Source organism: Microtus pennsylvanicus, chromosome 5 (assembly GCF_037038515.1).
Source record: "Microtus pennsylvanicus isolate mMicPen1 chromosome 5, mMicPen1.hap1, whole genome shotgun sequence".
Lineage (NCBI taxonomy): Eukaryota > Metazoa > Chordata > Mammalia > Rodentia > Cricetidae > Microtus > Microtus pennsylvanicus.
In genome coordinates, this window is record NC_134583.1 from 126,091,075 (window position 1) to 126,115,046 (window position 23,972).

Consider the following 23,972-nt stretch of genomic DNA (forward strand, 5'->3'; position numbering starts at 1 on the left):
ACTGGTATTTATTTATTTATTTTGGTTTTTCGAGACAGGGTTTCTCTGTGGATTTGGAGCCTGTCCTGGAACCAGCTCTTGTAGACCAGGCTGGTCTCGAACTCACAGAGATCCGCCTGCCTCTGCCTCCTGAGTGCTTGGATTAAAGGCGTGCGCCACCACCACCCAGCGATTGTGACTGGTTTTTAAAGAGATCACCAAAACCAGACCTGGTGTTGCACAGCTGTAATCCCTCACTTGGGAGGTTGATGCAGGAGGATTGGGAATTCAATGCTGGCTTGGGCTACACAGTGAGAGCCCATCTTTAAAGAAATATCAGTCAGGATAGGGAGATGGTTTAGTGGGGAAAGCACTTGCCACATAAGCGTGAGAACCTGCATTTGCTGCATTTAATTCTCATAAAGATGGGCACAATCGTGCACTTCTGCAATCCCAGTGCATCTGTGGCAAGATGGGGGTGACAGAGACTCCCCGGAAGGCCAGCTAACCTGGCACATACAAGAGTGAGAGAGATCCTGTCTCAGATAAGGTGAAAGGTTAGGTTTGATGCTTAAGACTGTCCTATGACCTCCACATGCATGCTATGGTATGTAATACACCCATGTTCACACACATGAATAAGCACACACACACACGCACCACTGTTTTAATGTATTAATGTTGCTGTGGGCACATGACTGAGCACTTGAGGAAGCAAGTTGGGACTGTGTAAGTTGGATGTTTATTCCAGCTGTGCATCAACCCCACCCTTACTGACTGGGCTCTGGGCTAGTTTTGAAGCTGCTGTTGTTGTGAATGTTGACTGGCTAGTCTCAGCTCCTGCTGGAAGAGATGGCCGCTGCCCAGAACAGCACCTTGTCTAAGGTATCCATGGTGAGCATCTAGACGGCAATTCACGAAACAAATGCAAACAGAATCCCAGCAGTTATTCGTCCCTGTCAGGATGGTGATGAAAGCTACAGGTTCATCACTGTTGGGGAGCTCCAGGCAGCAGACTTGTCCATCGTGGATAGCAGTTAACAGCGGACCAGCCTTTCCAGTTGGTCATTTGCCAATGTCTGTTCACTTACTTGTTTTTAGTGTGTGTTTTTAGTCTCTCCACAGGGCTTAGGGTGGCCTTGAACTCACAGCCTCAATTTCCTGTGTTCTGGGATGACCAGTGCCTGGCACCAGGTCAGGATCAGTTCAGATGGTCATGCACTTTTCTCCTGGAAAAGTCTATGAGGGTGTCCCTGCAGCCTTGGCTGCAACAGTTGAACCTATGACGGTGTCCCTGCAGTCCTGGCTGCAATAGTTATAAACTAGAAACCAACTAAGTGGTACTCAACAGGAGGCTGAGTTTGGAACCCAGGCACACAATGGAACTATGTCACCATTTAGAAGAATATGGCTAATTGGCTAATTCCCACAGAAAAGAGAGAAGACTCCCAACACTAATGGTAAATGAAAAAGCGTGTGTGTGTGTGTGTGTGTGTGTGTGTGTGTGTGTGTGTGTATGTGTGTGTGTGTGTGTGTGTGTGGCAGCAGGGGTGGGGGGAGGGCTGCTGCAGAAATGGTTCAGCAGTTAGGAGCACTTGCTCTTGCAGAAGACCCCGGCTCCACTCCCCCACCCACCTGGGAACTCTAGTTGCAGATGATCCAATGCTGTCTTCTAACCTCTAGCACACACATGGTACACGGACATACATGCAGGCAAAGCACACGCATAAAATAATAATTAATAAATCTTTACAAAATTAAAAAGCATGCTGCATATAAAACGTATAGCCAGACAGTTGCACCAGTAGTCCCACCACTGGGGGGATGAGGCAGGAGGCTTGTGACTTCAAAGCCAGATCAGGGTGCCACCAACCTCCTCTTCCCACCCCTTCCTCCCAAATAAAATTCTTCTTGTGGAAGGGATACACGAAATATCAACATGATTGCTTTGCATATGCACATAATCATTTGGGACATAAGTGTGGCACACACGGGCACAAAGTTGATGTTGGTGTCTTCCTTAATCACTCTTCCCTTCACGCCTTGCGGCAAGGGTTCACCAGTGCTCGCTAATCTGGCTAATCAGTTTGCCCTGCAGCATCTGCCTCAGGTGCTGGGATTACAGCCCTCGTGTCTGCCTGGCTTTTACATAGGTTCCTAGGACCCCAAACCCCAGTCCTCACACCCACATGGAGAGGGCTTTATCAACTGAACCATCTCCCTGGCCCCCAATATGTATATAACCTTTAATATGCAATATTCAGAAAGTTGCACATTTTTCTCTTTGGAACTTTTCAGGGCCAAACCTCCTTTTAGCAGAATGTGGTGGGTTGTACTTTTATCACCGCATCTACGGGACTGAGACAGGATCATTGTTGTAATTGCAAGACCAATATTGTCTATATAGCGAGCTCTAGGTGAGTCTGAGCTACAAAAGCAAGATCCCATCTCAGCACCAGCCCCCCTCCCCCATCTTTTAACAGAATGAGGATGTCTGCATTTATAAGTAGAAAGATGTTGACTACAGAAGATTTTCCAGAGTAGTCCAGTAACAGTCCTGTGTGTCCTGGAACCTTGGTCCTCACTATCAGGAGGCGGTGTTCACATTCACCCCTTCTCTTGAGGTAGGGGTGTACCTTTTGACAGCCTCAGCAATTACAATGTGTAAAAGAGAGACTGTGCATTCTGAGCTGTGGACAAAATGGCCATGAAGCCTCTACCTGACTCACGCTTTCTCAGGGTGCCTGCCCAGGAAACCTAGCCATGGGGACATGGAGAACATGGGGACACCCAACCAAGCCCACAGCCCAGTGCTGCTGAGCACATTCAGAATTATACAAACATCACAACTACATAATTCCAGAAACCCCAACGTCCCCAAATGAACTCTGAACCACACGACCTCCTTTCCTTACGCCTGGCAACCATTCCTCTATTTTGTATCATTAAAGACCTGACTGTTTTATGGGGCTTTTCATATAAAAGGATTTATATGTTTTTCAGTATTTTTCAACCTTCTTAATGCCGTGACCCTTTAATACAGTTCCTCATGTTGTGGTTACTCCCAACCATAAAATCATTTTGTTGTTACTTCATAACTGTAATTCTGATACTGTTATGAACTATAAAATCTAATATGCAGGATATCATACATGCGACCCCAAAGGGGTCAAGACCCACCGCTTGAGAACCACTGCTCTACGTGGTCTTTTCTTTTACACCTGGGTTCTTGCACCTAGCCTGAAATCTTCAAGAGAACTGGGTTGTTTCCACTTTGGGTTATTAGTAAAAACTGTGCTGCTAGTTTTTACACTTGACACTAGCTAGAGTCAGATTAGAGGAGGGAACCCCCAATGAGAGATTGTCTCCATAAAAACAGCCGTACACAGGTCTGTCTGTAGGGCATTTTCTTAATTAGTGATGGGTGGGGGAGGACCCAGCCTATGGTGGGTGGGGCCGTCCCTGGGCTGGTGGTCCTAGGCTCTATAAGAAAGCAGGGTGGGCGAGCCATGAGGAGTAAGCCAGTAAGCAGCTGGCAGAAACAAGCCAAGCAAAGGCTGGGCATTCAAAAATAAAAATAAGACTCTGTTTATTTATTTGGGAGCTGGGTGGTGGGCCCCACAAAGAGTTAAAAAAAACAATAAGAACTACATTTTGGCATTCCAACATGAGACTTAAATTTTCATAGGGCCTGAGAAAGCTTTAAAAAGACACAAACAAACAAACAAAACCAGACAGGGCTCCTTTAAGAAGTTCTGCAGCACAGTAGAGCGCTTAAAGGGTCTTTTTCACACTAAGTAGAAACAAAGAACTAAGTAACAATTGCCTGCCTTCCAGACCTGGAGGCTGAATGCAGTTCTTGGTCACCTACCTCCTTCCAGGCTGCAGGCTTTAACTTGGAGAATCAGTCACCAAAGCCTTAGTGGGGGTCCTAGCCATGTTGCTTAGCAGTTTAAGGGTTCATGAGGTCAGAAAAGTGTAGAGATACACAGTAAAATAGGTCCAGACAGGAAAAATACCTCTGAACAGGTTCCAGTGTGTTTTAGAATGTGCACAGGTTTAAGAAAAGAACGAGAAAGGGTATAGACAGTCATAGAAATATTTTTTTTAAAGGGGGGAATTTTTAAACAGAGTAAAAGTAATATAAAAAGAAAAAGCTACATGGTGATGGGAAATACACAGGGAATCTGGATCCTATACAGTACTGTGTTGATTTTGAATTTTTTAATTGCTGATAAGCATCAACACCTGCTAACAAACATGGGATTGTGAACGAGATTTCTAAGTTGAACTTTAGGGCTATCTTAACTTTAAAAAAGAAGTAAAAAATATGTTGCATCGGAGAAGAGGTTTTGTTTTTGTTTCCACAGGAAATGAGAGGCTGTGGATTCCTTCAGGATTAATACAGATCAGGTTTGATCAGGGAAGACCTCCAGAATCTTGACAGGTGATGTATACCAGCAAAGGTTACACACGTCTTCCCAGGACTTGGCCATTCTCTCAGTTTTCTGAGATGCCTAAATCCCCTAGAGATGCCTCAATCCACAGACAACAGGACAAAGTCTAGAGAAAACAATGCCCAATTCCCAAGAGATGGTGTGCAGGTGGTTTTTGGTTATTTGGTGGGTCATGGGTGTTTGCTATCATTTAGGGGAATACAGGAATACAGTATTAAAAAGACAACTATTAACCTCAGATACTTTGCATTGGTGTAGATTTTGGTATATTGAGGTGTTTTCAAGGTTAAACGAGTATATTTTAGACAGATAGATGAGGTGACTTTCAACACTCCAAAGACTTACAGAATATGGCATTTAAAATGTTTTGTTATCATAGGACTTTCCAGGACAATGAGACACATCTGCTTCTGGCAGCACCAATTTACTTCATAAAAGGATGATGGTCACTGAAGAAACAAATTCCATATGGAATTTGATTTCAATGTGGCAAGGCTAGCCATTTGGGCAAGAAACTGCTCTTGCTTTGACTGCTGATGGTATAATATACAGACTGGACAATAAGGACACAAAGAAAAAGACTGTTGAAATTTGCCAAGACAAGGTAGGACAGTCCTTTGAGATTCCTGCTTTACAGAAGTCTGCCAGACATTCTGCAGGATACAGAGGAAAGTGACTGATGAACTTTGCCAATGCAAGGTGGGACAGTGCTTCGAATTTTCTGCTTTACTGAAAAGTCTGCCAGATATTCTAGGCCCTTAGGCTGAAGATAGATGTCCCAATGTTGCAGAACTTTAGGTGACTGTCCAGGCAACTAGATGCCTCTGTTGTTAGGTAATATTACATCTTTCTGAGGTCTTTGATGGAGTTAAAGACTAAGTAGAGTTATAGTTTTCCTTAGTTATGATAGAAAGTAAATTAGCCATAAAACTTTGGAGTCACTAAGATAAGAGAGGTAATGGAGTATTTTCTCTGAATTTGCTATATATAAATGGACTAAATATTGTAAATGTAATTCTTACTTGATAGCTGTTGCTTTTGCACTTGGTTTTACATGGTGAAGTTAAAGCCTTTCCTTTTATTTAGACAAAAAGGGAGAAATGTTATTTAATATTAGTTTAAGAAGTCTTACATTTGTTTATGCCGAGGAACATTTGTTTAATGATGCAAAGATGTGTTGGATCCTTTTATGTTGCGTTGGTTTAACTCTGTGAAGCTGGGTTACGTTGCCTGCCTGAGAGATGGCTCAGTAGGTAAAGGCACTCTACATCAAGCCTGATGTCCTGAATACAAGGTGGAAGGAGAGAACCAACTCACATAAGTTGTCCTCTGATACATGTGTGCCCAGGTATATATACATACACAATGAATAGATGCAAAAACCGAAACAAAACAAAATCCCAAACCTAAGTCATCAGGTCATCTTTGCATTGCCTTCCTGATTCCAAATGAAAACGTAGCACTTTACTTTGACATAGAATTTTGGAGTTTGATTTGGAATTCTTGTGAGTATAGAACCTGGTGTTATTCCTGGATTTACCTGTTTTGTCTTAGTAACTACAGTCAAGATTAACAGGCAGTAGACAAGTTGACAAATTTCAATAGAAATAGACTGAATTAAAATTCAGCACTACACGAAACCCCACTGATTGAGCATAGGCTCACATTTAGCCCTCTGCCAGGAGAACAGCAGGCATCCAAGGCTCAGCCACAAAGCTCCTTGTCCTGGGACACCACCCTTCAGGATGGTCATGCACACTCTTCTCCCAGAGCCTGCTGCTGGAGTCTCCCATAGGCTTCGCATGGACTTAGGAAGGGAACAAAGAGATGTTTTTGGGTAGCCTGGTAGAAGCCACTTGTGGAAGAAAACCACATTAATGAGAAAGTGTAGATGCTTTGCCAATGGAAAATTAGAAGTTCGCTTGGTTTCAATCATTGGCACTGAGTCTCGAGTCCCTCACAGTTGAATGGACTTTATCCCACTTGGCTTTTTTTGGCCAGTGTCCTGGCACACCATCAGAGAGGAAAATAATTACAAAGAAGTGTCTTAGAGGAGTGAGGAGCACTGGTAGTTTACCAGATGGGGATAATCATGGCCCTTCAAACAAACCCACGACCAGACAGTAGTACCGTTTGTCTTTTCGCCTCCATAAGCTACGTGTGTGCCCACACTTCTCCAAACAAGCATACCCCAGAGCTGAGGACTTTACTCCGTACCCCTCCTTCTCAGGGGACCCTCTGGTTCGTCCTTATACATAAGCTGTAGTTCAACTGCATTAAGCCCCCCCAAGGGCTTTCCCAGACCTCCCCTCCGCTCTGCAATGTCCTTCCACCGCTGCAGGGAAAGGGCTGTCAGCCTTGTCTACTTGTGTTTCTGTTGGGTGGGGATGGGAAATAACATAATTTTTAATTTGTGGGGTGGCATGAACACACAGGAGGAGAAGGAGTGTCGGGTCCTCTGGAACTGGTTAGCAGGTAGTTGTGAACTTCCTTACGTAGTTGCTGGAAGTGAAACTCTGGGATAGCAGTATATGCTCTTACACACTGAGCCATTTCTCCAGCTTACGTTCAGTGTATTATCATTGTGTGTGTGTATGTGCGCTCAGAGGTGTGCACTCCGTCCTTCACACGTGGAGGACAGTGGACAACTCTGTAGGGTGGGTCTCTCCTCCCATTTTTACAAGGGCTCCAGGATGGTGCTCAGGTCATTAGCTTTACCTGTGTGGCCATCTTATTTTTTTTCCATTCTTATTTTTTTTAAACAGCTAATATTTGTGAAGACATTAATTTAGAAGCATTTGATGGCTCCCCTTTCAAAGGGAACAGTGTTAGCCTCTGCTGAGCATTTCTAGTAACATCTGAAGTACACAGTTACCTATACAACACCTCTCAAACCAATCAGGAGCGTGATATTAACACTGATTGTCCAGAAGCTGAAGCCCAGGCAAAGACTTCAAGAAAGCAAAAACTTTCACGTGGGGGATGCAGGGAACAGGGATGAGGAGCGGGGAAGATGAGCAAGGAATGCTGGTAAATATCAAGTTGGCAGCTAGGAGGGGTGGGTGACACTTGATTGTGTAAAGACACTCTGACAACACACGCCACTGCCACATCTCCTCAGAAGGACCAGGGAACCTGAGTCTCTATGCCCCAGGTGCCCTGGCAGAGTTTGTTTCTGGGGGATGTTAATGCCAAGTGCTCCCAGCTTGAAGAGATTTCCGAACACTGGGGAAACCCTCAGGAGAGTCTGGCACGAGGAGATGGAAACCAGCCAGCCATGAACAAAAGTGGGATTTAGGAAAGATGCACCAGGCGCTGCCCTGGGTACGGGGACACAGGAAAGGAGAGAATTCGAGTCTCCGAAAGCATTCTGCTGGGGAGACAGATGATAAACAGGGAAAGAAGGCAAACGTCTGGAGTGTGTTAGGCGGAGACTGGCAGAACAAAGCTGGGAACAGAAACTGGTTACGATCAGCCAAGAGGGCTGGGGCAGGCCTCACTGAGGCAAGCAGACAAAGACCTGAAGGAGAAGAGCAGAGGCCTGTCCCCAGGCAAGGACACACCTGGTGCACAGGGCCCAGAAAGACTAATAATGTCTGAGCTGCAGTGAGGGGTGGCATGGCATCGGGATGCCGCAGGCTCCTGCCTCACAAAGACCCAAAGCTATGGAGAGTGGGAGCCGCACAGGATCCCTGTAGCTGCTGTGCTGAGAACGTGATGAAGCCGGTGACAGAGGCCAGAGAGGAGGTGACAGCAATACCTCAGGAAGGGGGAAAGCGGGTGTGAGAAGTATATTCTAGAAACATTTTGGAGGAGTCAAAACAATTTGTGACTGTACAGCTTGGGTGTGGGCTGTGAGAAAGATGTGGATAGGCTTGATGTGAGCATCTGGGAATGGAGCTGGCTTCTGCATCAGGGGCTCTGAGGAGCAAGGCAGGGGCTGCGTGATCCACAGACTGGCTCTGAACACATGAAGTTGGTGATGTCTCCAGGACACCTAAGCAGATGCCAGTATGAGGCTAGATACAGGAATGTGAGGACGGCAGACAGGCCCAACCCCATGCCAACTGGAACGCAAATGACATAGCCCATGAGGTTAGGATCCGTGGAGAGCAAGACAGCTAGAACCGAGGTCTGCGGCTGAGTCTCGGGCACTTGGGGGGGGAGATGGATAACTAAGGAGAAGGTGCAGCAAATGCTTCTAGGGCAGTGGGTCTCACCCTTCCTAATATTAGCCGTGAGCCTTTAATACAGTTCCTCATGTTGTGGTGACCCCCAACCATACATTATTTTAGTTGCTACTTCATAACTGTAATTTTGCTACTGTTATGAATCGTAATGTAAATATTTTTGGAGACAGAGGTTTGCCAGAGAGGTCGTGACCCACAGATTGAGAATCACTGTTCTAGGAGGAATTGATGAGCTGTGTCTGTGGAGATCTGCGCTACACACATTTAGCGACTCCATGAAGGCACACGGAGTTTTATATCAATGGCGTTGTACCACACAAACAGCCCTGTCACTTGATTTTCTTCCCACCACATCTGGGAGTCCTGCGCCATAGCAACGGCAGCCGCCTGCGCCATCATTTTAGTGGCTAGGTAGTGTTTCATCCTGTGTCCATACTTAACTTCTCCACATATAAATTATTGTAGCTTAGGCAGTGATGGGCATCTTGCATTTATGCTTTCTTTCATACTTGGCTACTTGGGTCTTCCCTGGAATTATCATGGGATTGCTGGATCCAGCCCGTACCCATTTTACTTCCCAGTTCTGGGTTCCCGCCTGAGAAAGGCCACTAATCAAGATGGATTGAGCATGGAACAGCTGCTGACCGGGAGGAAGAGCTCCATGCAGATCCTATGTAGCCGAGACCCTTCCACACATAGGGAAGACAGCAGCTGTCTATACCATCCTGTGAAGGAGTCAACAGAGGGCGGAAGGGGCCAGGACAGGACAGGATCTCCAGTGTGAACTCGGGCTTGTGGATGTAGAACCACTCATCCACAGCGGGTGGAGCAGCTCCTGGGCCCGAAGGGTTTCCAGCTGAGCCATCCCGACGCTGTTACGTCAAAAGCCAACACAGCAGACTCGGGCAGATGTGCCCTCGGTGAAATGACTGTAATTAACTCCAACTCTTTCTCCATACTTTATTTCTGCTGGCTGGACATACCATTCGCTGTTAGAACAAGCCTACTACATAACTCAGATGTTTTCTCTACCTTGTCATTCTGAGCCTAAGCACGACTCCGTCACCTGTCTGGGCACATCCCGAGCCTCCGTCTGCATGGCAAGTCCTGCACACTCAGCGGCAATCCTGAAAATACCACCACCAGCCAGACAGCTAGCTGACAGCCTCTGCCATCTTCAGGGGCACCAAGGGACCACACATTTAGCTGTGCACCTCTTAGAGTGCAGGCAAATGTTCGGAGACAACTTTCAAGCCATAAAGGAAAGCATTAAAAGGCCACGCCATGCCCCAGATGCTTTTCCTGTTCAAGGCAGATCTGAAAACCTTAGCAGCCCAGGTCTTAGGCCTCACTGCCAGTGTGGAACCTCAGGAAGCAGAGGCAAGTGTCAATCACTCCAGGAGACTATGCCCCTATGTCCGCTTTTAACACATCAGGGGAGCCAGGTGGGAATGTATCTGGTAGCCTGGAGTCTGAAAACGCTTTCCAACAATGCTGCCTGGCCATTGCCTCTCCAGTTCCAGGCGTGCAGGAGCCTTTACCCTGGACGTCCCTCCAGCAAGATAGGGTCCCTGAGTTCAGACACAGTGACTGAGCCAGCAGTACTGCTTACTCCCATTCTGTTCTGAGTGATACTCAGTCCAGCCAGGAAGTGATAAGGACGGTTTGTGTGTGTCGTGGCTGATATCAAAGCCATATATCTCAGGGACACAGCAAGTAGAAGGAAGTCAAATCCCATCATCCTAGTGACTAGATTGGATTTATTATGAGATTAAATATACATAAGTCCCTGTGCAATGGCTGTGAGAGAGCCTGGGGTAAGGCCAGCATCTTTGCTCTGCAGCTCTGCTCAGAAGGCCGTGTAGTACTGAGCTCCTGTGCTCACGATGTCACTCTGGTCCTCCAGGAGCTCCAGCACCTGTCGCAGCACAGCCTTGCTCAGGTCCCAGTGCAGGTTCAGGCGCACGCAGTTCAGGACATGCATCAGATGGCAGCCCTTCTCCACGTCTGCGGGTAAGGGGAGACACAGCATGATTGTGATGGCCAGGCCCTCCGCTATCCCTCTCCAGGCCTCCTGAGCCAGCACTGGCGTCACGGCGAGATCCAGGGCTGAGGCGCAGCGATCAGTGTAATCACACAGCCAGAACCAGGTCTGGGCTCCACACGTATGTCTCTATAGTGACACAGCCCACTTCTCAACGCTCTGATCTTCAAGGACTCCAGTCAGGAACTGCACACCCATGACCTAATGGCTGTGCAGTATTCCAGTCAGGAACTGCACATCCATGACCTAACGGCTTTACAGTCCTGACAACCCTTTCCTCTGGTACACACACAGCGGAACCCCTGACTGCTCAGGAGAACACCTCTAGACACTCATAACTCGGTTGGTCTTTCTTAGATGTCCTACTTGACGGAGTCCATGGCTAAGGGATTCCTGCCTCCAGCCTGCCCATGTCTCCTCTCCTGGCTTCCATTGGGTCATATCCGTGACAACTGTAGTTTAGTAAACCTTTACCTTTGACCCCAAACTAAGACCACTGGGTACACAGTGATGAGAGCTGAGGACTAAAATCCCCCTTCCTCCTGAGGCTTGTAGCCATAAGGGATCATTAATTCTATTTTCATGGCCAGCATTCTTTTTTTTTCTTTCTACCAAGCAGACTAAAACAGACTAGAATAAAAAAATGAGAATGTTTAACATTATGTTTTGTCAGTTTACTTCATATAGACATCTGACATTATCCTGAGTCAGAGACACACATCTCTAAAGGAAAGCCTCCCCTTGGAGCCCAGCCCTGGTGTGAACATTCACACGGTAACAAAGGCTTCAGGTCCCAGGGTGGCACTTGGCGAAGCATTTTGACCCTCGTGTGCTTCACAGCCTTGAGCAAGTCACAGCACCCCCACAAGAATCAGTTCTCTTACAATTTAATGGCTGTGGGACAGGGACAATCTGTGGTTCTCCCGTGGTCGAAGGTCCTGGGCTAACAAAAACAAGATTGCGACCTCTAGTGGGTGTGCCCACTCATTACTCTCAAAATTGATCCAGGTTGATGAGGTCTGACCTGAATTCTCATTCACCAGCAGCTGCACTAAAGGACATGGTGTTTCCAAGGGCTGAAGACCGCCAGTGAGTCTAGATGAGACAAACAAGTGCATGCTTTGTACTTAGCTCTTCTACTCGTGATGCAAGTGCAGGGAGCACCCCTGGACGGATGCTGGCCTGGTGTAGAGGAGGGATGGTATCTGACTTCTCTGTGCAGTTTTGCACTGTTTGGATTTCTAGAATCTGCATACATTATTATTTAGGAGCAATCCTGTTTAGCGCCATAGGTTATGACAACAGGAAGACAGGTGGTCACAGCCAATACTAAGAGAGTTCCTGTGAGGTCTTGCACCAGAATGCAACCTAGAATTCAGTTCCTGGGAGTTACCTGAGCCAGGTGACTGGTCTATGCCTCTTAAAGGTCCTCGTGTGTTGGGAGCACAGCATGAATGCCCTTGAGGCCACAGATCTCCAGGAAAACCAGAAATATTAAGCATGTGGGATTCCAAAGAGAAAGACATAAAGTTTGTTTTCCCACTCAAAAACCAGGGAATTGGAGGTGATTGACAGCCCAGTAATTGGTGTTATCTGTTGGAACAGGTTAGTTATCTAAATGACCCTTATAGACAGGGCCCCCCTAAGCTGCCACAACCAGGAGTGGAGATACCCAATAGTCTAAATGACCCTTATGTTATCTGGATAGCCAGCCAGGGCCCTCCTAAACTGCCACAACCAGAACCAGAGGTGTCTAATATTCAAAATGACCTCTACACTATCTGTATGACTGACCAGGCCAGATTCTTCCCTAAGTCCTTAAGCTAATACAGGCAGCCTGTCTCTAGAACCCATCTTTTTGGAAGAAACTTGACCCTGGGTTTATTTTCCATGTAATTATGCTTCTTACACACTGGGGACTACACTACACCAGGAAACTTTTCCCAAATTGCACTGGGTTTAAATATGCCTATAACAACCCCCCGTCATCAGACTCCCTGAGCTTTGATCCAGGTTGATGATGTCTGAACTGAATTCTCATTCTCACCTCTTAGTGGTTTGCTTCCCTGCCTGCCATGACCACCTGCAGGGTCCTCCTCACTCCTGAAGGGACCAAGAGGCAGAGTCTATCGACCCTGATAGACTCGCTAGTCTGGGCAGGGCCGACCAGACTGTATATAAAACCTGTCAATTTCTTTAAAATATTTTACTGGTGTGTGTGTGTGCGTGCATGTGTGTGCACATGTGTGTATGTGTGCGCGTGTGTGTGCACGCACGTGCCATGGCACACACATGAATTTGGGAGTCGGTTTCTGCCATTGTAGTGTATATTCCAGGCTAGCTGGCCCACAGGCTCCCTGGACAGGCTCCCAACTCTGCCCCCCAGTTTGCTATAGGGGGTTCTAGGATACAAACATGTAGCACTGAGCCCAGCTTTTTTGTAGGTTCCAGGATCTGAACTCTGACTGTCAGCCTTCCGCAGTGAGCACTTCTACCCACTGAGCTGTCTTTCCAGGCAAACTTGTTCTTACAGCGCCTCTGGTCCCCAGGCTATAGGTTCTCCCAAGGAAGGAAGCGTGAACCCCTTTCATTTACTTTACAGGTGCCAAGCTATAAATTCTTCAGTCCCAATGCACATCAACCTAAGACCGAGGGGCCTCGATTCAGAGTGGAGGGATGACATCTTGGGACCACAGCATCTCCTTAAATCCTTTCTCCAGGGGGGCTGGAGAGACAGCTTGTTTGAGAAGCATAAGGACAAACTTATGTCAACTCTCCAACACCGGGTAGAATCATGTGTGGCTGCACGTGAGCCTGTAAATCCAGCACTGTGTGTGAGCGTGCACGGAGAGTGGGTATGGGGACAGGAGACCATAACCCAGCACTGTGTGTGGGGAGAGAGGGGATGGGGACAGGAGACTGTAACCCAGCACTGTGTGTATGGGGAGAGAGGGGATGGGGACAGGAGACCATAACCCAGCACTGTGTGTGTGAGTGTGCACGGAGAGTGGGGATGGGGACAGGAGACCATAACCCAGCACTGTGTGTATGGGGAGAGAGGGGATGGGGACAGGAGACTGTAACCCAGCACTGTGTGTGTGTGGAGGGTGGGGATGGGGGCAGGAGACTGTAACCCAGCACTGTGTGTATGGGGAGAGTGGGGATGGGGACAGGAGACCGTAACCCAGCACTGTGTGTATGGGGAGAGAGGGAATGGGGGCAGGAGACTGTAACCCAGCACTGTGTGTATGGGGAGAGTGGGGATGGGGACAGGAGACCGTAACCCAGCACTGTGTGTATGGGGAGAGAGGGAATGGGGGCAGGAGACCGTAATTCAGCACTGTGGGGGGGAGTGGGGGCACCTAAAGTCTTTCTTTGGCTTCCATGCATGCATGCACACACACACACACACACACACACACACACACACACACACACACTCACTCACACACTGGGGGGAGGGAAGAAGAAGAAGGAGAGGGAAAGGAGAGTGTGTGTCTAGCCTTCTCAGTGTTGGGGTTACAGGTCCATATTATCAGGCCTGCTTAAGGCGCTTTTATTATTATTCTGAATAAACCAAACAACATTCATTTACTAAAATAAGAGGTTGTGTTAAGAGGTTGTGTTGAGTTTTTTTTGTTTTAAATATTTACATTTTAAGTGCACTGATGTTTTGCCTGCATACATGTCTCTGTGAGTGCATCAGATCTCCTGGAACTGGAGTTACACAGTTGTGAGCTGCCATGTGGGTGCTGGGAATTGAATCTGGGACCTCTGGAAGAGCAGCCAGTGTTCTTACAAGCTGAGACTTCTCCTCTCCCCAGATCCCCTTTTCCTGTTTGTTTGTTTTTTAAAGACCGGTTGTCACACCACATTGGGTTCTGATGTCACTGGGTCCTAAACAGCAGGGCGGATGATCTGACCCACTCATTCTACCTGGTGACTCAACCTGTCTGTCTGGGCCTGAAGGGGGTGATAGGCGACCTGGGGCTAACAGCCCTTCCTGCTTCAGGATCTTGTTGACAGAAGTGTTTGTTATTGGCACGTGTTTGCAGGGTAGGCTCTGAAAGGTCACCTTGACGACTGACCAGGGCGCGCAGACTGGAGGGAAGACCTCCCTTTTCTTTGTAACTAGCGTGAAATGGAACCTGTGCTGTCACAGTAGCTGCAGTGTGAGTGTCCGGCCACTAGAGGCTGACCTTACCCCACAAAAGCAGACCACTTTCCAACCCGGTTCAATTACAACTCATCAGTTTCCAAGACGACTGAATTTCATTATTCATGAGCCAGGCTGTCTAGAACCAGTCCACCTTACACTAGAAGGCCTTGATATTTGAAATGAGGGAAAATGTCACGTTTACATTCAAAGGCAGTGGTAAGCCCGGGTACCAAACAATGCAACTGAAGATGGGACTAGGAAAGAGCACATCTCAGAGCTGAGCATGGCGGTGCACTTCAGTGCTTCGGAAATCCCTGGGGGGCCTCATCTAACAGCCCCAGCTTGTCCTCTACAGGATCAGGAGCCCCAGGGGTGTTTAACGGAGGGAGCTCCAATGCTGACTTCTCCATCCAGCCAAAGTCCAAGGAACTATTTGGGTAGAGCGTGTGTTAAAGAAGAGGAAACTGAGCTCGGAGCGGATAGGAACCCTGGTTGTCTCCTCCCTGAGTCAGGAATGGGAACATCCTGATCCCGTCCTCTTCTGGGGGAGGGAACCCTGGATGCATCTCATCATCACCTGGACCTCGGCCTACTTACGATTTGGTTTCTGGCACTCTTCCTTAACGATCTGGTAGATCTTTTGGTGCAGGTCTTTGTCCTTGCTGGTTACCTAGAGTCCAGAGAGAAAATGTGGTTTGAGAACATAGCAGTGTGTCCCTTGGAATTCAAACCAGCACGTGGGGTGGTTCTGCAGATCCCATGGCAATCACCTGCCCTTCCCCAGAGGTGATTCGGATGTTGGACTTGGGCCATTCAGCTCTGTCCCTAAGAATCTGGTTCACTCCCAGGAGCCGGTTCACCGGGCCCGAAGGTAAAAGAAAACTGATGCTCTGTGCCTTGAAGGGGCGGCTTTCTTGTTCCACACCTGAAACCACTCACAACAGTTCTCTTTTCGTGTAGAATGTCTGAAGTGCACAAGTGCTCCAAGCCTCTGCCTTCATCCTCCCACTCCTTCCTCTCCACTCCCACACCTGTCTTGTATTTCTTTAGTTTCTCTTCTTCTAAGAACAAAGAAGACTTAAAGAAGAAATGGGCATGAGAAAGCTAGCAAGGTAGAGAACCTAGTTTACCTACTGGAATAGCCTCCGCCCTCACAGGCAAGACACAGGCATGCTTCCTTTTCAACGAGCAGCAGGTTACTCGCTCAGGTCCAGCAATAAACACAGTAACAGCAGAGCCAGGGGAGGAAAGAGGAGGACAGAAGGGAAGAAAGGAAAGAGAAGGAGGTGAGACAAAGGAAAAGAGGGGGAGAGAGGGAGAAGACAGAGAAAGAAGTGGAGGGAAAGGGGAAAGAGGGGAGGGAAAGGAAGGAAAGAAACAAAGCATATAAAGGGGAGAGGAAGAAGGAAGAGTCTACGCCTGTAATCACTGAAGAACCGTGTGGTAGCGACAGCCCACAAACGCCTGAGACCTGACTTCCAGAGCAGGGCACTCGATGACTTTTAACTTAATGCAAACAGAAGGGTTGGCATTGCTATGATAACTATGTCCAGCAGGGCCTCAGGAGAAAGGAAACCCACAAATCAGGCGTAAGTGGAAGGGGAGGGGTCAGCCACAGAAGGGGGCATGGCATGTATTCTTGTCTGACTACCCCTTCCAGCTCACGGTGAGTCAGAGGAGGAACGGCCCGGCCCTGCCACACCTCGCCCTGGGCAGCTGGCTGCAGTGGCTGTCGCTGCTTCATAGGGAGGATTAAGCCTACAGACCCATGGAGAGGCCAACCCAGAGAGCAAGGAGGAACAAGAGGACTCCAGCTGAGTGGCCCTGCTTGGCTTGACAATGGCTGCCATGTCCTACTGTGCCCTCCCATCCCTGGACAGGTGGATAGCACTGGTGTTATACAGGACTGTCTCTCCCACAAGTTACCTCTCCAAAGAGGAAATGCCCCACTGAAGAACCCACTGGTGAGTCTGAAAGCCGTGAGGCCACCACCAGCCTGTCTCCAGGAGATTCACGGTCCCCTTCAGCCACCTCTGCAGGGGACACAGGTAGCTCCAGGAGGCCTCGTCTCCGCTTATGCCTCCAACATAGATACAGGTAGCAAGAGGCAGACTTTTAACTTGAAAAGAATGAGGCCAACAGCAACCATGCCAGTATTTTGTGGGGAGGGGCAAGGCCTGCAGGGGGCTGACTGGTAGGGCTACCTGAAAGCTTGACTACATGTTCTTCACTCCCGAAACACTCCTTCCTGAGGAGGTCTTGGAAATACTAACACGAATCCACAGAGATGGCTAAGTAGATAGAGCGGGCAGCACTATTTGTGACAACAAAAATCACCACTCCGTAGTGTGTGACACAAAACAATGACTAGAAAGTTCTGGTAAATACTCATACAGCCAGGAAGAATGAGGCCGATTCACAGGTCCTGACGTGCAAAGGTGATGGGGACAGAGCATGGGTCCCAAAGCACAGAGTGTTATTTCCAGCAGTGGGAGAGTTGTAATGCCTTTGTCTCAACACGGGAGACGCTGTGGCGCTCAGTGGGTGAGGCCAGGGATGCTGGCAACAATCTACATTGCGCAGAACGGTCCCTGACTCCCATCTGGTCCAGTGATGCTGAGGATGAGGATTTCTGACTTGGAAGAAGATTGCTATTTTTTAAAAAGAAAAAGCCATAGGAACATACTTATAACTTAGAAGGATATTAGGTTTCAAGAGGCTGCATGGATCAGGTACAGTGGCACATGCCTACTATCTCAGTACTGGAGAAGTAGAGGTAGAAGGCTATGAGTTCAAGGCCAGCCTGGGCCAGCCTGGGCCAGCCTGGGCTACAGAGCAAGCCTGTTTCACAAAACCAGTGCTGAGAAGAGTTAGATTGTGAGAAGATAAGAGCTAACCTGTGCTTCTGACTTACACACCTCCTGAAGATTATTTTAGAAACAAGTGTTCGTAATGCTAGCTACGGAGGGGACATGGGCTGCAAGTCTCTTACGTAGTAGGGCTTCAGAGAGCCGCCATCTCTCTGGAACACGAATCCCTTGTCCCCCAGCAGCTGTAGAGCATTCTTAAACACACTGTGGACTGTACCGGAAGTGGTGCTGGTCTTTGATTCCACCTGCACAGGGAAGAAAGAGAAGTAAGTTTCATCTTTCATCACCTACGACTAACTCCCCAGACTGACTGGTTTATGAATTCACCCAACAGGCTTGTTTTGTGCTGAGTCAGCACATTTGAGGCCTGTCTCAGCTGAGCAGGCCAGCGTTTAGGCACAGCCGGAAGTCTGTTCTGGAGGGGCCCACTTGAGAACTGTTGTGTGCTTTGGCTTTGATTTAGTCACAGCTTTGTCTTCACATTGCTGGGCAGTCTTCCCCACGGGCACCAGCTCCCTCCTCTGGAAGGCTAGGTGAGGGGGAAGAGGGCTCACGGGCCTGGGAGAGCAAAAGTAGTCGCAGCTCTGACAGAGAGGAGCAGACTCAGCTTCAGTCACTGCAAACAATATGGGAAACATCCTTTCCAAGACACTTGCCTCACGTGACCTCAGGATGTGCTTAAAGGCCACAGTCCTGAGAGCAGGGCCTGGGGTGGGGGTGGGAGGTCTCCTCTGAAACACCAACAGCTTCCTGGACTGAGGTCTGTGTTTTGCTTGTCATTTTCAAAAGAACAATGACAGACAGGCATGATTCAGGAAACCAAAATTGCTCACAGACTGAAGCAGTGAGATGGGGCTCAGGCCCTGCAGGAACTGGGCGGCTTCCTGAAATATATATAGTCTGCGCTCCCAAACAAACTCTGCATCCATCCAGCTGTCGGAGACACAATGGCTTTGCAAGATCTGCTTATCATGTGTCTGGATTTGCTAAGAAGGGTAATGTTAGAAAAAAAAATACATCAGAAGAAAGAAAGAGAAAGAAAGGGAATTGAGCTTTCGAGAGTGATAATGGAGTGCCCAAGGCTCTCGGGTTTCTGCGCCGCTGCGAGCATCTGCAGTCTCCCAGGGTGCTATTAGATGGAATTCAGCTGAGTGACACTGATCTCCCAAGCAGTGCAATCTGACCGACTGATTCATTATTGATGAAAGAAATCGTTTGCAAAGAAAAACAAATACAGCACCGGATTCGTTTCTTTCTAAACAGCACTGGACAGGTACAACTGTCTTCTCTAAGCTTTAAAAAGATGCTACACCAGAATTCCCCCATAAAACATTCTGACAGGGGGAGTCCTCAGGTCGTTCTAGTTCACTGCAGCCATGTGGCTTCACATGAAGGTGGGTGGCCTTCACTACTTATTAATGTTTCCTCATAGTGGGCATGGGACGGGGGCACCCTTGTGAAGTCCTGGAACACAAGAGGCTCATGCAGAAGGACCATGAACTTGAGGCTAGCCTGAGTTATACAGCAAGTTCCAGGTCAGCCTAGACCACAGAACAAGAACATGTCTCAAAAGAAAACGGAGATGCTGAGCCGGGAAAGGCGCTTGCCTCCAAGTGAAAGCACCTGCTGCTGAGTCTCACAATAGGAGCTCGGTCCTTGGGCCCCAGAGGGCAGAAGGATAGAATGGAGTCTTACAGGTTGTCCTCAGGTCTCTACACTCTCACTGTGGCATGTGCACAAGTGCACACGCGTGCGCACACACACACACAGTTTGAAAGATGTTTTAAAAGGAAAAGGGGAGAGAAGACAGGGCCGGAGGGAGGTACTGGCAAACACACTGAGAGCCATCAGAAGCCCTAGGAGGGTCTTCCAAATGATACAATGGAAAGCCAGCCAATGGAGGGAGGACAGCTGGCGAGCTGCGGCAACCCTGGCCAAGAACAAAGCTCCCAGCCTTGACCTTCTCCACCTGAGCGCTTCCTGAAACACTACCCCTCATGTCTGTGTATGAGACCCTGGGTCACTGGGCACAGACTGTTGCCAGGAACAGGTAATTAGTTGTGGAAACAAATCCGAGAAGCAAGGGTCAGGAAGGAGCCGGGGTGGTACCTGTTCCACCAGCAGCATGCAGAGTAAGTCAGGACACCCAGCGCAGCCTGGCTGGTGATGGGAGGAGCCTGGAAAATGTCAGGACAGCGGCAGAATAGAGAGTACGTGTGTGAACTCATACTTGGGCACAGGTAATGATAGCTTTTAGATGGTGGCAAAGTCTATGTCCTACCAGGAAAGCAAAGAAAGATGCATTGCTCACTGAAAACCTCAGTCTCCTGAAGAAAACCAAAGTGCGTTCCCATTTGGGTAAAAAAAGAAGGGATGCAATTACCACTGTCAATATAAGCTCATCACAAGGCCAGGGACATGCTCAGGAGACTAAGACGGTGCTTGTCCTGGAGACCAGGAACAGGGCGGGAGAGAGGTGGGAGGGAAACACACTTGTCGCTTTCTGGGACCATCTGGATTTAAAATAACCATCATTCCTTGACTAGAGTCTGCCCTCTCCAGTCCTGTTGGAGGTCATGGAGAGGGCAAAGAATAAGACAGACGACCTCTACTCTCACAGGCCTTACGTTCCGGTAGACAAACGGGGACAAACACTATGGGCCAGTGACATCACAGACACAATGTAACTGGCGGAGGGCAGAGAGGACAAGTGCAGTGACATCACACACACTGAAGCACAAGCAACATTCAAATACAGCTCTGGGAAGAAAGAGAGGGGCACGTGGCAGTCAGAGAGGAGGAGGAGGCCGGGAGATGGTCCGTGAGCTGAGATTATGCAATTAAAAGTAAATACGTGAGTCACACCCAACAGCATCAAACCCAAGAACAGCAGGACAAGGAAAAGCCTAAACCTGCAATTCCTAGTAAGTCTTGATTTCATATAACATAGAAAACCGAACAACAAACCAGTCTGGAATACAAGGAACACAAGACTGGATGGAGGCGTCACCAAGAGCAACAGGAAAATTCTTTGAACTTTTCAGTTATAAACATGAATACACCTTGGCCTTTATCTGAATTCCTACAACAGACAGACTGACCTTTTCATGGAAAAGACGAAGCCATTAAAAACCGTGGTTCAGGTACTATCTTGCTGGCCAATCGTCATCTTGGAGGGAGGATGATTCTCTCCTCTTACTTCTTTACCCTCATTTACTTGCTCAGAGATTAAATGCCCATCTCAGCGAGCACTGGCAACGAGGTGCCATGACCTAAGTCTGCTATTATTCTCTGCTCAGACATAAGAGCAATGTGATTAAGTGAAGAGCGGACGAGGGCAGGCCCAGCCACATTTTGAATTCCTAGTGCTCAGTGACTTTAGAATAGGAAGGCGCACGCTAGAACCGTGACATCTGCTTTGGCAGCCCACCCCGCGTGTCTCCCACCAGTCACACATCCCTCACCCTTCAGCTGCAGGCGTGGGGACCGAGGCCCTCATAAGCACGCCGCACTTACTTCGTCCGAGCAGGTGCTGTGAACCACAGGCTGGCTGGCCAGGGACTGCAAGGACTCCACCATTTCCAAGTCCTGCTGGTAGAAGGTTTGCACTTTCTTCTCCTGGAGGAATTCTTTGATTTTCTCACTCAACAAAGATGTGAGGCCGGCGAGATCCAAAGTGCCTGTCTTGCTGCAGGGGTAAAATTTAAAATGCCTTGTAGAAACCATCGTCACCTCAGGTTCCTTTCGGTGTGCATAAAACCAGAATCTAGGAGACGCCATTCTACACTGGTGCTTGTTTTCCGCTGTTGTTGTTTTGGGGGGTTGTTTGTTTACAAAAAGGGAAAGCTATGATGGAACTGTATGCATTGACAGACATTCATGACACATTATAAAAACAGGTCAAGAACAGCATGGAGGGGCGACCATTTTGTGAGAGGGAGAAATCCCACTAAATAAGTGATGTTCATGCTGTGGATGCACAGAATAAAGGCACATAAGGGAACCATGGCAACCTAGGAACACTGGTGACCTCTGGGTAGGGGTGCTTGGAGACAGCTTCCACTTTCTGTGCGATAAACATCTACTGTTTGGATTGCTTGAAAGTACGGCTTATTGTATAAGTAATATATTTATATGTTTAAAAAACTAAAGAGAGGGCGGGGGGTGCAGCTTAGAGGTAGAGCACTTGCCTAGCATGAGTTTGGTCCTGGTTCATTCTCTAGCACGGCAAAAGAAGAATGTGTGTGATGGATATGTGTGCGTGAGGGTGCATGTGTGTGCGGTGTGTGTGTGTTGTGTGCACGCAGAGGTCAGAGGGCGACACCGGGTGCCCCGTTTTATTACTCTCCACATCAGTCCCGTGAGACCAGATCTCATTGAATTTAGAGGTAAAGAAATGGGCAGCAAGTCCCAGTGATCCTCCTGTCTCTGCCCAGATTTTAATATAGGGCTGACATCTGAGCTCAAGTCCTCACACTTGGGGAACACGCAATTTACCCACTGAGCTGTTTCTCTAGCGCCTCTGCCCCCAACCCAACAAAAAGTATCTTCCTGAGCTGGCTAGTTTTACATCAACTTGACACAAGCTGTAGTCATTTAAGGAGAAGACCTCAGTTGGGAAAATGCCTCAGAAGAGTGTGCTGCAGACGAGCTTGTCGAGTATTTTCTTAATTAGTGGCTAATGGAGGAAGGCCCGCTCACTGTGGGTGGGGCCACTCCTGGGATGGTGGTCCTGGGTTCTATAAGAAAGAAGAACGAGCAAGCTATGGAGAGCAAGCCAGTAAGCAGCACTCCTCCATGGCCTCTGCATCAGCTCCTGCCTTCAGATTCCTGCCCTCTTTCTGGAGTTCCTGTCCTGACTCCTCTGATGATGAACAGTGATGTGTAAGTGTAAGCTAAATAAACCCTTTCCTCCCCAACTACTTTCCTCATGGTGTTTCATCACAGAAAAGTAACACTAAGAAAGACACCTCCTCATTCTGTCCTCCCAGCTGAAGGCGCTGGGAGGCCACTGAGAAGGGATTTTCTTTATCTCATCTCATATTTTAGCCAATGCCTGTATATTCATATTCCTCCCAGGCTTTGTTTGTTTAATGTACTATGCAGGAATAAGATCTGTTCTGGTTGATAACAATGCTGTTCTTTCTGTTGTTGTTGTCTTATAGTGGGAGCTGCAGGATCGGGGTCGTGGTCCCCGTGGCATGTTGTTGCTTTATGATGGGAGCTGCAGGATGGGGTCGTGGTCCCCTGTGGCACAGTATTTTGACTGTGAAAACCCTTGGTGCAGTTTTCTCCATGGTTCTCACCTCAGGGTTTGCTAAGCTTCTTGGATCTGTGAGTTTAGAGTTTTCCTCTGATTTGGAGAAGTTTCAGCTGCCATCCAGTATTCATCCGGGCTCCCCCTATTCCTATAGTAAGTCTAATTATAACACCCTTGTGTCCGGGCTCCCCCTATTCCTATAGTAAGTCTAATTATATCACCCTTGTGTCCGGGCTCCCCCTATTCCTATAGTAAGTCTAATTATAACACCCTTGTGTCCGGGCTCCCCCTATTCCTATAGTAAGTCTAATTATAACACCCTTGTGTCCGGGCTCCCCCTATTCCTATAGTAAGTCTAATTATAACACCCTTGTGTCCTTCACACCCTACAGCCTCTGTGCTGTCGTCACCACTACTTTGCAGGAGAGGAAGCTGGAGCAGAGGGGACTGGAGCCTCCTGTACTCAGGTGGGTATCTGAGGATCTGTGCCGTCACCCCAGGGTCCGGCTCCTACTGCTAGACTTCCCTGTAGCTGTCATGTTCTCAAGTGGGGACATGGAGACTTACTCCTGTGGTTCTTCCTCCGTTAGGGCTGGGCTGCGGAAGGGCTGGTCATACACTCTCCTGTAGAGCACTGGCAGCTCGAGCATCCTCGCAGTCTGAATATTCCACACTGGATCGTCCACCTTATCTACCAACCCAAGAACAAGATGCCACAGAAGGAACACTGGGAGCACTTCCTTCCACGACCAAATCACCCATAGGACAGTAGTCTGGAGTCGCAGGACAGGCCCCAGCCATCCCTTAAGAGAGAAGTCAATGCCTACAGTGTGACAGGCACATCTGGGGTGGAGACAGGACTGTCATCAGCGAGTTGTGTTATGCTGATACATGGCCAGTCCTTGAAATTTATATTTACTTAAGCTAGAGCCTCTGTATGTAGCCCTGGCTAGCCTGTAACTCATTATGTACACCAGGCTGGCCTCAAATGCACGGAGATCTGCCTGCCTCTG

General features: G+C 48.2%; 1 protein-coding gene across 3 annotated transcripts in view; it reads right to left on the reverse strand.

Moving 5' to 3' along the window:
• Positions 1 to 10,366: 10,366 nt before the first annotated feature.
• Positions 10,367 to 23,972, reverse strand: part of Stn1 (STN1 subunit of CST complex) — a 37,211-nt gene continuing 23,605 nt past the window's right edge. For all 3 annotated transcript variants that reach the window (XM_075974342.1, XM_075974341.1, XM_075974343.1), the window contains 5 exons: positions 23,527 to 23,650; positions 21,216 to 21,387; positions 17,822 to 17,944; positions 15,427 to 15,499; positions 10,367 to 10,633 (listed from right to left, as the gene is read on the reverse strand). In XM_075974342.1, coding sequence (XP_075830457.1) covers positions 10,476 to 10,633; positions 15,427 to 15,499; positions 17,822 to 17,944; positions 21,216 to 21,387; positions 23,527 to 23,650 — 650 coding nt within the window. In that variant the 3' untranslated portion in view covers positions 10,367 to 10,475. The remainder of the gene's footprint in view (positions 10,634 to 15,426; positions 15,500 to 17,821; positions 17,945 to 21,215; positions 21,388 to 23,526; positions 23,651 to 23,972) is intronic.